The 13067-nt window shown below is 41.9% G+C and overlaps 1 protein-coding gene across 1 annotated transcript in view; it reads right to left on the bottom strand.

Moving 5' to 3' along the window:
- Window positions 1-553: 553 nt before the first annotated feature.
- The window catches only part of TNFAIP8L3 (TNF alpha induced protein 8 like 3), a 48501-nt gene continuing 35987 nt past the window's right edge, over window positions 554-13067 (bottom strand). The window contains exon 2 of the mRNA XM_064456403.1: window positions 554-3588. Within this exon, the coding sequence (XP_064312473.1) occupies window positions 3026-3588 (563 nt within the window). The 3' untranslated portion in view covers window positions 554-3025. The remainder of the gene's footprint in view (window positions 3589-13067) is intronic.

Here is a 13067-nt window from a genome sequence, read left to right as displayed (position 1 = left end):
CCACATTTAGCTAAACTGAGCTAAATCCATCATGGAAAACTTGCAAGAAGGTGCTTGGTAGAGAGCTAGATCTTGGCATGTTGCCTCTGCTCTGGCCCTAATACAGGATGCCTGTGTATGTTCTAGGCACCACGCAGGCTGAGCCTGGGGAGGGGCTGGTACCTGAAGGCAAGAAGCTTGTGCCATTTCCTCCACTTGGCTTGTGAGGGAGTTTCTGAGCCTGGTGACTGAACTGGACGACTAAACACATTGAGCCAGCATCGTTTGTTAGCTCGAGTGCTTGAGAACTTTGTGGAAAACCAGAAACTTCCTTTGCTGCTGATATGTTTGTCTTGCATGTGTGTGATGCAACAGAAAGGTGGATTTCCAGTTTTCTTTTAAACTCTTAAACTATCTGTCTACCTACCTCTTACCTTCCCAAAATCTGGTCATCAAAGAGCATTAGGGTTGCAAAAGTTGAAAGTGATAAAACTCAGATTACATGAATTCCCTCTTCTTATTGCTTGAGTTTACATTGGATTGCAGAATAAATAAATCAGAAGGAAACAAAAAGGGCAGTAATCACACATTTTTAATCCACAAATATGATAATACATCATATACTTAAGGTGACCTGAACATTGCCCATATTTTAGCAATCTTATTACATACTAAGCTACAAGTACAAAAGTAAACAGTGAATGTACAGGATATGCAAGTATGAGAAATACTTGAAAACATCTCTTCTTAAGGCTACTCAGATTTATAAATAAAACAGATGTTCAGCTGGTTTGTCTAAAATACCAGAATCTGAATATTGATACTTGGTAACACACAAAAATAAGGTCACAGATACAGGATATCCTTTTGCTTTGGACATCTTGAATGTTGAATAATCTCTTTTTCTGGCTTTAAAAACAAATACTTAAATTTGTTTGCCAGAAATGAAACAAACACGCAAAATCTGACGTGTGCACTGGGACCGGAGTGTTCGATACATAAACACTGTTCAAAAGCATCAATTGACAGTACGTGCTTGGAAAAAATGCAGCTAATTGTGCATGTAAATATGGCTCTCCAAATGGTTGAACTTGCAACCCCAAATGTTGGTATTTCATCACTGTGCTGTGTTGCAAAGGAATTGTCCACCTTCGTTGCTACTAAATATACTATTTATGCTTAAAGGAAATAGTGAGGAAAATTCCATCATTACAAACTGCTCTGGTAATGTGCTGCCATTTTTACTGTGCTCCAAAATAAGTTCTCCTGGGAACAGATAAAAATCCATTGAGTAACAGCCCTAGTGAATATGTGAGCTGGGTATGTGTATTCTCAACCATAAAGGTGTGATAGTTAAAATTGTTGTTGCAAGAGATACAACATAGTTACCCTGGGGTGAGGAAGAATAAGAAGAATATCACCACTGTATTTAAGAATTTAAATGAGAAACATACAATTTTCTTATCCTATAGTGATGGGTGATCAACACTGGAAGTTTTCCTTAGAGAGGAACGGCTTCCAAATATATTTTCTTGTCTTTGTCAATTTTCAGGTACATACATCTCTGCATTATATGTGATATGGAAGGTGTTACCCCCAGATAATGGGATTGTCTGCTATCTGAGTCAACTAGAAGGAGATGGTACCTGACACCAAAATGTCAGTACACATAGGTGAGTCTGGAAGCTAAGATGTAGAGGGCAAGGAGAGGAGAGATTTCTGAATGTAATTTTTTACTTAGGGTTAGCCAGCACCTTCTACCCAGCTGCAGGATTCTGCAAGTGGCAAGCTTGTCTGGCTGCTCTGCTCTGTTCTCCATTAATCCTAACAAAACTACACAGAAACCAGTATTTCTTTGCAAAGTGTTTTCAGTTTGAAGACACTATATATTTAGTTTAAAAAAGAAAAAAGTCACTGAAAACATTCTCAACAATAAGTCATTTATGAAGCTGACCAGAGTCACCAAGACTGTTCTCTTAAGACTACTGTGGATATACTACACTTAGATGGCACTGCAAGCATAGCGGATGGGGTTCCTTCTTTAAATCACACCTCTGACGGTAGGCATAAATGAACATGGATGCATTAAACCAAGATTTTTATCTAGGCTGAATATTTCAAGGATAGGGCATGTAAATGTTGCTTTATAGCTCTATTGGTGTCTTAGCTATGCTCTTCTTCATAAGTGCAATTTCATAATCTTCACAAAGGAATTTTGTTCTGGCAGGCAAAAAGGTAAGACCACAGAGAGCAGCACAACCTTCAGCCTGAACTCATCTGATGTTACCAAAACCACAAACCCTGAGAGTGGGGAAACCAATGTACTACTTCATCTACTTTCCTGGTTACCTTTGAGTCTGAACCACTGAGCTGCTTTTCAAAATTAAAATGAAACCTCCTCTCTGTTATTAGCAGATATAAAACAGTGAAAATATTGCTTCATAGAGCAGCTCTTTAAATTTTCTCCCACTTCTACTCAGTTTGTACTGTTATTCCTGTTAGTAGTTAACTACTATGTAAAATCAGAGATGCCTGCTCATATTGATCCCTAATGCTTTTGAAAGGAGTGAGCTTAATCCATTACAGCCCTACTTTCTGTCTAAGCTTTTTCAGTTAGCATGGGAATAATAAAAAAATACAGACCAAGGGCAGCCTGGGGGTAAATTCCATGCGTTGCTTTGTTTGCCTTCACCTGTCTCTTTTTACATAGCCAAGCGTTTGAGTTTACTTTCTTTTCACATGTTCAACCTTGAACCCAAAGCTAGTAGGATCATGGTGTATAGCAATCTGTTTCTGAACAATATATATCAGTATCCTTGTTCACTCCACTCCTTGGAAAAGACTGAATTATCAAACAAAACATTAAAACTGATAGCTTTCTGAGTTAAGTTTTCCACTTCATCATGAGCCTGGTGAGCACTTTCTGGCCCCTGCTGGAGACTGTAGCAAGAGACCAGTAGGAAGGAAGCTCGCTTGCTCACCATGGCTCATGAAGGGTGGCCAGTTCTAGAGAGTTTTGGTTGGCTTCTTGTTCTCGAGTGTAGTTTCAAAGGACCTTCTCATCAAGTAGTTTGTTGATGCCATCGCAGATCTTTTTGAGGTATGGCCGACAATCCCCATCAAGACTGTACAGGGCAGTTAGAAATTCCACATCAGCAAAGTGATTGAAGACATGGTTGATGCGCCCGTGGGATCTTGGTGTCAGGTGTCGATCTACTAGTTCATGCACAAGGTCTTTACATTCATTCAGAAGTTCTGCAAGAACATTTCTGTCAAAAGTGTATTCTACCTCGTAGAAACTGACAATTGTCATGGCAGTTTGGTTCAGCTTCTTCCTGAACTTGTCTACGATTTCCAGCTCTTCTTGGTTGAATTGATTATTTCGATAGAGAATCCCAATTTTTATTGCCACTTTAATCAGGTCTTTCATAATTTTATGGGCTTCCTTTTTGTTTCTTGTGTGTTCCTTTGTTACTTTGTACAGCTCATCAAAGATTTCACTGCTTGTGTCATCGATCAGCATGTTAGCCATGGTTTTCGTTGCCATTTTACTCAGGATCTTTTTCTGGGCTTGCAGTGCGAGATTCTTGGAACTGAAACAATCGGGACCTGTTTTGGGATAGAGAATAGAGAAAATGTTAATTTTATTTGGTGAATAATTTTCACAGTCAGTTAAGTAGTACCTACGTGTTCAACTGAGACATTACATGTATCACTGATCATAACAGTTGCGATAGCAATAATGGGAACACTTCCAACACTGTATTTCCAGGTATCCTTGGCATCTCAGGCATCCATGTTTCAGATCTTCCTTACAAATTAAGAACAGAATTTCTGTCAGGGGTTATCTAAGCTGGTTCTTTGCTAGTCTTTTAATTTTGAAGTTCAATATTAAAGCTTTCTTGGCAGAGAGATCTGTTGAGATGCTGTGGTCAAAATAATACATCAGCTATCAGGCGAGCGAAATGAGATGCTGACAAGGACGTGAACCTGAAAGAATTATACTTTTGGTCACTGGGAGGCACTCTTGATCCGCGGTTAGACTAAGCAGCATCTCGGGTAAGGGCTAATACAGCAGATTCATAAGCCTGGATTTATTTTGCGTGAATCTCTGCTAATGATGCCTTTCCATTTATAACCAATCTGCAAAATTATAGAATGTGATTTTTGTAAAATGTTGGTGCTTCAGTGCTTGTGGTTCCTGCCAGATGAAAATATCTGAGCTATTTGCTCTACATTTATCAAATAAATATCTTGGATTTTTTATCTTTTTACCCATCTGTGCAAGCATAGCACCTGAGCATGTGGCTACTCCTGCTGGACTTTATCCAATGAGTGTCTATAATTATTGGTAGATATTAATTTGATGTTCCTCTGTTTTTCACATTAATGTTGGGTTTTAACTGACACTGTGTGGACAAAATAAAGGAAACGGAAACACTTCGTATAAAATCTAGTTTAATACCAGGGTAGTAAAGTCTCTGTTGGATCAAAGGGGATTTTATCATTGTAGCAAAATAATGTTGAGTGCGTGTATCAGGCTTACGTCTGATAAGGTGAGTGCTGAGCACTGGCAGAATAGACTTTCTGGTATGAGACACCTTTGCCTTCCCCTCACACCTCGTCTTGGTATTTGTTCATCCAAGGAGATGCCGGTCTTTCCCTGCCAGCTAGGGACCTTGTCCTGCTTGCTGGGAGACCAGAGCATTGGCTGGTGCAAGGGGGATGGAGGTAACTGTGCCCCTCACTGGCTGCTGGGAAATCAAACCACTAAGAGATTAAAAGTAGTAAAAATCAAAGCTTCCAGTGCTGGTTTGATTTTGGAACCTGAGTGGGTCTTAGGCTGGTTGGGTGAGCCCTGGAGCCCCTTCCTAGCCCTCAGCATGTGAATGCTCAGCCGAGACAACCATGCTGTCACCCTGCTGCGTAGCCATCATCTGTCAGTGTTGGTGGTGCAGTCTGATCTGTGGCCTTGCTCACACTGCCATGGGGTTCACTGCAGCCTCTCCTTCCTGTACTCCCTACAGCCTCACATGAGGCAAACGGGTGCTGCGTGCCAGTGCTGACTTTGAATAAATAACACTCTGAATTTAAACAGTCTTCTGTTTAAATCCTGTTTTTCAATTTAGCTAGAATATTAAAGTTGTCATCTTTCTTTGTGTGCTACAGCTGTACTACTGAGCAATATGAAAGAGTAACATTTAATTTCAGCTGAACCACCACCTGGAAAAAATAATTCAATGTTCTTAAAAGAATTGCCTGTCACTTGGAGAGAAAATTGTGGGGCTGATTTGCTAACTGGAAGAAATAGAAAAACTGTGATTTAATCTAGAAATGATAAAACAGGGTGAAAGCATTATTTCACTTAGCAGTATGTGGGTATACAAATAGTATCCGTGGTGAATAACTGTGTGCATTTGACACAGTAAAATGGAAGATGAATATTAGTGTCTGTTTCTATAGGAAGTGTTTGTTATTAATCAGGTGGACACAGTTGTTCAGTATCTGTTTTGATCAACAATGGAAAATAATTGCAGTAGATTTTTAGAATATTAATTTTACTAATGCTCCATGTCATTTTCACCAGAGGAGAGCCCAGTTGGCTCCCGCCATGCTCAGCTCTGCAGCAGGGAGACCTTTGCAGAGCCAATGCAATTCTGTAGCTCAAAGCAAAGCCTGCAGTCATGGTGTGCGGAAAGGTGGCTAGCAAAGTATCGCGTCCCCCATTGCATGCCCCACATCTTTGTTATGCCAGTGCATCTGTGGGAGAGCCAGGACAGGCATGTTCTCAAACACATGTACATGTGGCTGCCTTCCCATCTATGTGATTTCTATGGGACAAAATTTGATGCTAAATTAGCACATAAAAGCTTCTAGTAAATTTACAAGAAGTGAGGTTTGTCCGGCACAAAAAGAAGTGGTTCCGGGGTATGTTCCTGTACTCAAAGTCCTGGCTCTCATCCATAATCTTCAAAGATGGGTTTCTTCCCCTGTGACACCCCTGGGTTTGGTACCTCAAATGACGGTAACACAGCTCCTAGTGAGAGGTGCAAGCTATGAAATGGGCAGTGCAGCCAGAGACCGTCAGGCTGAGTTTAACTGAACGTTGGGGCTGGAGTGTTTTTTCATGGCAAGTCCCAAGTGTGAGATCTGATATTGAGCAGCATGAGATTGAGGTCATTCTCATCTTTCTAAAAATAAAATAATCTGTTATTACACTGGAGCTGCTAAACTTTTCTCTAGAAGCTGTATTCCCCTTTCCTCTATGATTTCCTTTACCAGGCTCTAATGCTATATCCTCCCCCTCATCTCCTCTTGCTCTCCTCTGCTCAAACCAGGACCCCAATTTCATGCCTTCTATCCTTGCTGCAGACCCCTTCACCCCTTTTTTGCACCTGGCTCTCCAGCCTGTCTCACCATGGCATCTCGAGCACCTAAGCCATGCCAGCCACAAGTGCTCAGAGCCCTCAGAAACTAAGCAGATCAAATACTTTGTGCACTCTCCTTTACCCTGCCTCCTTCCATGATTTGTGCTGCTCTGTGTATTGTAAAATCTGTAATAACCAGTAATTAGTTTCACCACCACGACTGCAGACAAGGTCCTGGCGGGGAAGGGCAGTGCTTGGTAGGGACATAGGACAAGCTTGTGCCTCTGTAGCATACTGTGGTGCTCTTTGTTAAGCACAGAAGCTGCAGCCTGCTGCCACAGTCCCTCCACATCACAAAACTGCTGAGAAGCTCAGGGAGGAGGAGAACTGGTGCATCCCAGCTGCACTAGTAAGCCGCCAACCTGGCTGCTGGGATCAGCGCTCTGCAGAACCTCTGGTGGGGTCAGGCAACATGTGTGTGATGAAGATGAGGTAGACAACAGTCATCAGCCCATTTATGCAGCCTAGACAGTGGTGTGGGGGCTGTTTGCAAAGGGCTGTGCTCAACTTGCTTAAATTCAGGGTGTACACAGCAGTGTATCCTGGAAGGCACAAGAGAGATGGACCAGTTGTTTGGATTCCTGCCTCCAAAATCACATAGTGCTCCAATGACAAGGTGACACCTTGCCTTTCAAAGATCACAAGTGGTTAGCCACATGATCAAATTCAGGCTTTCATGGGGACTGCAGGTTTACTGTGGCGGTCTTTTCTTACTGTAGCACATTGCTCATTACACAAAATACATCTTTGACTCCTACATATGGCAATTCTATTTTCTGCTTTCTTTCACACAGCAAAACAAATCAGCAACAACATTATACCAAAGCTGAAAAAGAAAACCCAACCTCTGAGCATACTGCTTTGCTTGGTAATGATTACCTTCCATAATAGAAAGTCCGACATCTTAATTTTTACTAAAGGACGGACTGGTTCTGCATTCAGATCTGCTCTTTCTCTGTCATCTAGAGAGTTGTGTATGATAAAAGCTATTCAAAAAGCCCCATGTGATGGGATTAATCCCATAGTAATCTTCCATCCTTCAAAAAGCACAACTCTTTGGACCTCTGTTTCCACAGCTGTGATATCTGAAGAGGGAATGGCACATGCCCAGCTGCAGGCAGGACAAAGGGGAGAGGCTCCCTGTGCCCAGGCAGTCCCGTGGTCAGGGTGCTACACCACTCCCCACCAGTGATGGCCCAGCTTCTGGCACACGGTGCTGAACATGACAAAGATGTCTTCACATCCACTGAACTTAATAACAGGATTGCTTAATAACAGTTGCATAATAACAGAAGTGTGGAAAAAGTTTGGCAACTTTAGAGAGAGGATGTAAGAGTTTTACGAGGTTTTGAGACTAAAATGCAAGAGCATCTGTAATATTCTCGAAGTATTTTGATTCCAGATGGCTGAACCAAGTACAAAATGATTAGAACTAAATGCTCAGCAATACTATTTTCATGTAAATATCCATTCAGCCATTCTGTTCAAAACACACCGCAGACCAGTGAACCAGAACGTGCTCCTACTACGCCCAGGAGAGAGCCCGGTCGATTTTTCTGAAAGCAGTTATGCAGATGTGGAAACAACCCCCCTGAGCACATGAATCCATTTCCCTCCCAGTTGGCCACTTCTTAGTCTTAATAGAGCTTTTGCAGCCAGGATATTTTCTCCTCTGGCAAATGGCTGCAAAGCATGTTGAAGTGAGTGCTGGAGGGAATACTGCTTCACAGGTAAAAATGGAGATAGTAGGAGTTAATCTGCAGAGTTTCTGTGGGGTTTGGCCAGTGTATTTTTAATTGTACTAGCAGGCTTGCTTGGAGAGAAGGGATACAAAGCAATTTCTTTGGTTTTGTTGCACCTGTGGAGTTATGTCTGACTCGGAGTTGTTACTGTAGTGCCCGCTGCAGCTTGTACTAACTGATCCATTACTTCAACTATTGAGTTCACCTGGTCTAAAGTGAATCACACTTGGAGATGTGTGCCTCATTGCCCACTTACACTGGGAGCGGAACCCCAGCTCCCAGCAGTTGGTGGTGGTGGGCTGTGTTTTCAAGCCACTGCCAAGCAGCATGAGTGTGTGTGGTGCTGAGTTAGTTTGAGAGCATCCTGGAGAGATGAGTTGAGCTCTTGTAAGTTAAAGGACTGAGCTAAAAGCGTGAAGAGGTTGCATGACTGTGGTGGGCTCTTGCAGTCTGGCAGGAATGGGAGGTGATGGGAATCATAAAAGGTCTCTGCATCTGTGCTCCAGCTGTACTGTAAGTAAGCAAAGGGCTGAATCTGAACTGAACAAGAGGGAAATACATAGGAAAGTAAAGATGATGAAGAAGCTGAAATATTTTTAATACTCCTGAATCCTCAATTTTTAAATGTTGTGCAGCCTCTGCAGCAAAACGCAGGCTTTAAGGAGTCAGCAAAGCTGCTGGAAATGTGGGCATTCCTCCAGCTGCTAGCAGTTGCTCAGGCTTGTGGGAGATGGACTAAGCCAAAGGACAGGCACACTTTGAGTCTGCTACAGCATGAGATAGGTGGGATGTGAAAATTGTTGTATGAATGTGCTGTTTTAATGATTTGTGTGACCCAGTTTGAATGCGTCTATGTACTTTAACTTAGTAACATACCTGTCCCCGAGCTTGGAGAATCTGGGAATGCCAATGAGAAGGAATGAGGCAGTCGTATCATAAAGCTCTTGTAGAGAGTTAAATGAGCAGTGGGCATCTGAATGGTTAATCCAGTGTTGCTGCTGGTGTTGATAATTTGCTGGGCTGGCAGCTTGTTTCATTGTAACCTGCAGTTACCTGTAATGTCTCTTTTTCTTGACATAAATAGTTAAAGTATAAATAACCTTTGAGGAAATAAGAGCAGGAAATTTTATTAAGCTGTTATGTAAAGCTATAAGGACAAAAAAAAGCAAGTGCAGATTTGGTAAAGGAGAATGTAGAAAAACAGCCCCAAAAAATCTAGTTGCTTAATTTGCAGTACTCAGGCAAAATGCTTAGAGGTAATGAGCTGCAAACTTGTGTGTTTTATTTAACCTTTAAGTATCACTTATGCTATAAGATTGATTAGAAGAGTGAACTGCAGAACTCAGGATTTCAAAATAGTTCTAAAAGCAGACCGGAAAACAAGTGCACTAAAAGCATTTCTCCCATAGTATTTTAGTACTGAGCAGCCAGGGAGCTAGTGCTAAGTGTGTGTGTTACTCTTGGACAGCTACAGGATCACTGCAGAAGAAACATTCAGTGTTTCCAGTAACTTTAAGCCAAGAAGCCAATAGACCAGATGGAATATATCAGCTTTCAGGGAGGGCCAGTTTAAACATGTGTAAGCACCAGGGGCCCAGTGCTCTAACTTTTAACAGTTCTAAATTGTTACTATGAACATAAAAGGGTTGCTCATTTCCATAGTGGAACAGGAGCTACAGACTGTTAATTATATGATCCTTGGAGAACATACCGGTATCCAAATGTCTGAAGGCAAACCTTGGACATGCTGGAAATGGCAGCGACAGCCGTGTATAGAGGGCACATGACTGAATGGAATAAAGCACTGAAAGGAAAAACTGTCTTTTTACAAGCAGCAATCATGCAAAAAAAAAAGCACTGTCTGGGAACCTAGTGACTGGAGATTCCTAATGATAGTCTTATTTCAGCAGCTGGCTTGTATTTGGCATTTACCTTACCAATAATATTGCTGCTACATACTGGAGTGTGCCTTTCAATACCTGGCAGAGGCGGTGGTAGGCTGGGGAGCCCCTCCTCTAAAGAGAAGAGGAGCAATGCAGAATGAGTGGTTAAACTGTTGTCCTCCTCTTGGTAATGTCTCCAGAGACAATATCCAGGGGAGAGAAGCTCAGTGCTGGTTTCCATCAACTCCGCTGGAGCTGCCAAGAAAGGGGCTGGCTAAATTTCTCTTCTGCTACCCCCAGTAGCTGGCTGGGAATTGAACTGTATTCTTCTCCTGTGTCTAAAAGCAGTAGCTTTAGAGAGTGTCAAGTGGTGTCTGGATAACAGGACTGTCCTGTGGCTGAAGCTGGCCCATCATGTGGAAACCTTCACAAGAACTCCCTTGATTATATGGCACAGCTGTCACAGTGCTGTGATTTTTGTATGGCTGCTATTTGACATTACAAATGAGACATTATACTCGGTCATATCCTGAAAACTTGCATCCAGCTTGTGAGAGCGGAAACCGCTCCCTGACAAAAAGGCTCAGTGATGACCATCTCCATGCACTGTGTCTCTGCACCACAAACCAAAGGGAGGTATCAGACAGCAACTGCTTTGCTAATGGCCCAGCCCTTGGCTCTCTGTGCCAATTAAGAGCTTGGCACATGCAAGCAGCAAAGTCACTGCTCTGAAAGTGGCCACCAAAGCTCTTAATTTTTTCATTCTGATAACATATATCAGAACCAAAACCTAAACCATGCTGAAGCACAGGGAATGTAATCTTTGAAGAGTGACTTTCAAGTGTTCCATTTAAACTTTGCACCTCCCATTTTGTAGCATGCAGGGAAGCTCTGCCAAGGCAGCAAACACGTCTGGTTAACTTTTGGCAATTGGTGGCAAGTGTAAACAATTCAGAGCTTGCTTACACAGCACCCTGAGGTACACACACAGTACAAACAAGGCTTTGCTCTAATCTGTCAGTGCTCAGGTGTTACAGAAAGGAGTAAGTCTGTCTGCCAGGAGTGATAGTAAAATGCTGTGGTGTTTGGGTGTTTTAATCTTTACTACAACTAAAAGAGGTTTTGATAAACTGACCACTGCATTTTATAAACAGGCTTGAAGTCTTTCAATGTCAACGCATTATGTTGATGGCAAGTGCAAAGTACATTGAAAAGACTGAATGTCCCTACCCAGAAAAAGCTGTTTTAACTCTGGCTGGCCCTGCAAGACAAAACACTTGCACGCTGACATCAAGGGTTTGACAAAGGAGGTATTTGCAATAGATCAAGCCATAATAGACCAAGACATTGCCTGGGCTGATCTTTAGGGAATGGGAATGCAGGAAGATTGGTTACCACCTGTTGCAATGACCTATTGATCCTGTTCCTGTATTTTGAGATAGATATTTGTGATTATATTAGTGCGTTGGTTTTTTTTTTTAATGCTAGCTTTGGTCAGAAAGAGACTTCTACAGTGGAGAAGCATGCTGACATATCCAGAACACTACAGCATGATCACTGGTAAGCATGAATAGCTCACAAAACTCAACAGATGGTGCTTTGGTGGCAATAGGGGCCATCTTGAATTGGTTAGGATTTCTTGGCCTTCAAACTGTCAATGATTCCCCCCTGGCCCCATGTGCAATACAGTAAATCCTGGGCAGTAACTGTTGAGGTGTTTAATTTCAGTCTCTGAAACATTTTGTGCTTAATCAACTTTGTCTTCTCCATAATTACCACAATTCTTACACCTTCCTTTTAAAGACACTACATTTAAAGTTGACTATGTAGCAAAAATGTCTAACTAGATGAATAATTATTACCCCTATAGGAAAATTATGCTTGTTTTAATGTCTGGCCATGTAACTTTCACAACAGGACAGTAACAAGTTCTTTGATCTGTGCCATGTAACTGTTTATTGCTTAGATGGGACAGGGTCTCTAGGGGAGCATCAGGCATATAATGAATGATAAACCAATTATCTTGTTAAGGAAAAAAGCCTCATAGGCTTCTTTAAAAGGACTCAACCACCACATTCTTCCACACAAAAGTAACAATTACCTAGAAAAGAAAGGATTTTCTTGCTGAAGTATTCTTTGCCACTGAGACTCTAATAAGCTATGAGAAACCTTTCAAGATCTTGCAGCTACCCTGTTTTTATCCAGATGCAATTATTGTAGCAACTTCTCTTTGTAGATGATCTGTAGAACTTGCTTGCAGTGTTACTTTATGATCAGTTTCCAAACTGGTGGATTCTAGTTTGAGTAGACACTTGAAGAGGGGGAAAAAAAAAAAAAGCAAGCACTGAATTATAGAAAATCCAGCTTGTGTTAGCTAAACATGGGGGATATAGTTATGCATCCTGGAAGCCAGCAGCTAGAATTGCCTCACCTGAAGCTGCTAAGGCTTTCAGTTTTCAGTACATACAATCTTTCTTAGTCTCTCCCCTTGCCTCTTTAAAATAAAACACAGACAGTGTACAACTATATGGCAGGTGCTTTCCACCTGTTATATCTGTGCTTTAGTATTCACTTGCAGTAGTCCAGAAACAAATCTCCTGGTTCAACCTTTGGCCATGTTTTCCTGGTATAGATGGGGGATTTGGTGCTTGGGAGTAGCTATGCCATTCTCCTGATAGTTGAATGCTGTGACACTTGCAACAGATCCTGGGGGAGTTCAGTGCAATTTCATGAATGCCCTGAGTTCTTGTTCAGGATACATGAACTTTTCTGTGTATTCTTTCATACCCTTCTCTGGTAGTGTGAGGGAAAGAGAAGGGCTATGGAGGTATCTGTGCTTTTCTGGGCTCGGTGCTTGGTAATTATCATAGTCATCATTCCTGGTTAACAGGAGGTGCAGATTTCCCCATGCTTCAGTAGCTCAAATGCTTTCTATCCTTCCACAGAAGTCTCTCTAGCGTGCAGGAGCCAACCCTTCCCAGTAGGAGCATAATAATATGCTGTTAGTAAAGCAAGGCTTGGCAATATCAGCCCTA

The sequence above is a fragment of the Phalacrocorax carbo genome, chromosome 7, assembly GCF_963921805.1.
Source record: "Phalacrocorax carbo chromosome 7, bPhaCar2.1, whole genome shotgun sequence".
NCBI classification, from domain to species: Eukaryota; Metazoa; Chordata; class Aves; order Suliformes; family Phalacrocoracidae; genus Phalacrocorax; species Phalacrocorax carbo.
Note: the sequence above shows the minus strand (reverse complement) of the source record. Positions and strands in the feature narration are given on the sequence as shown.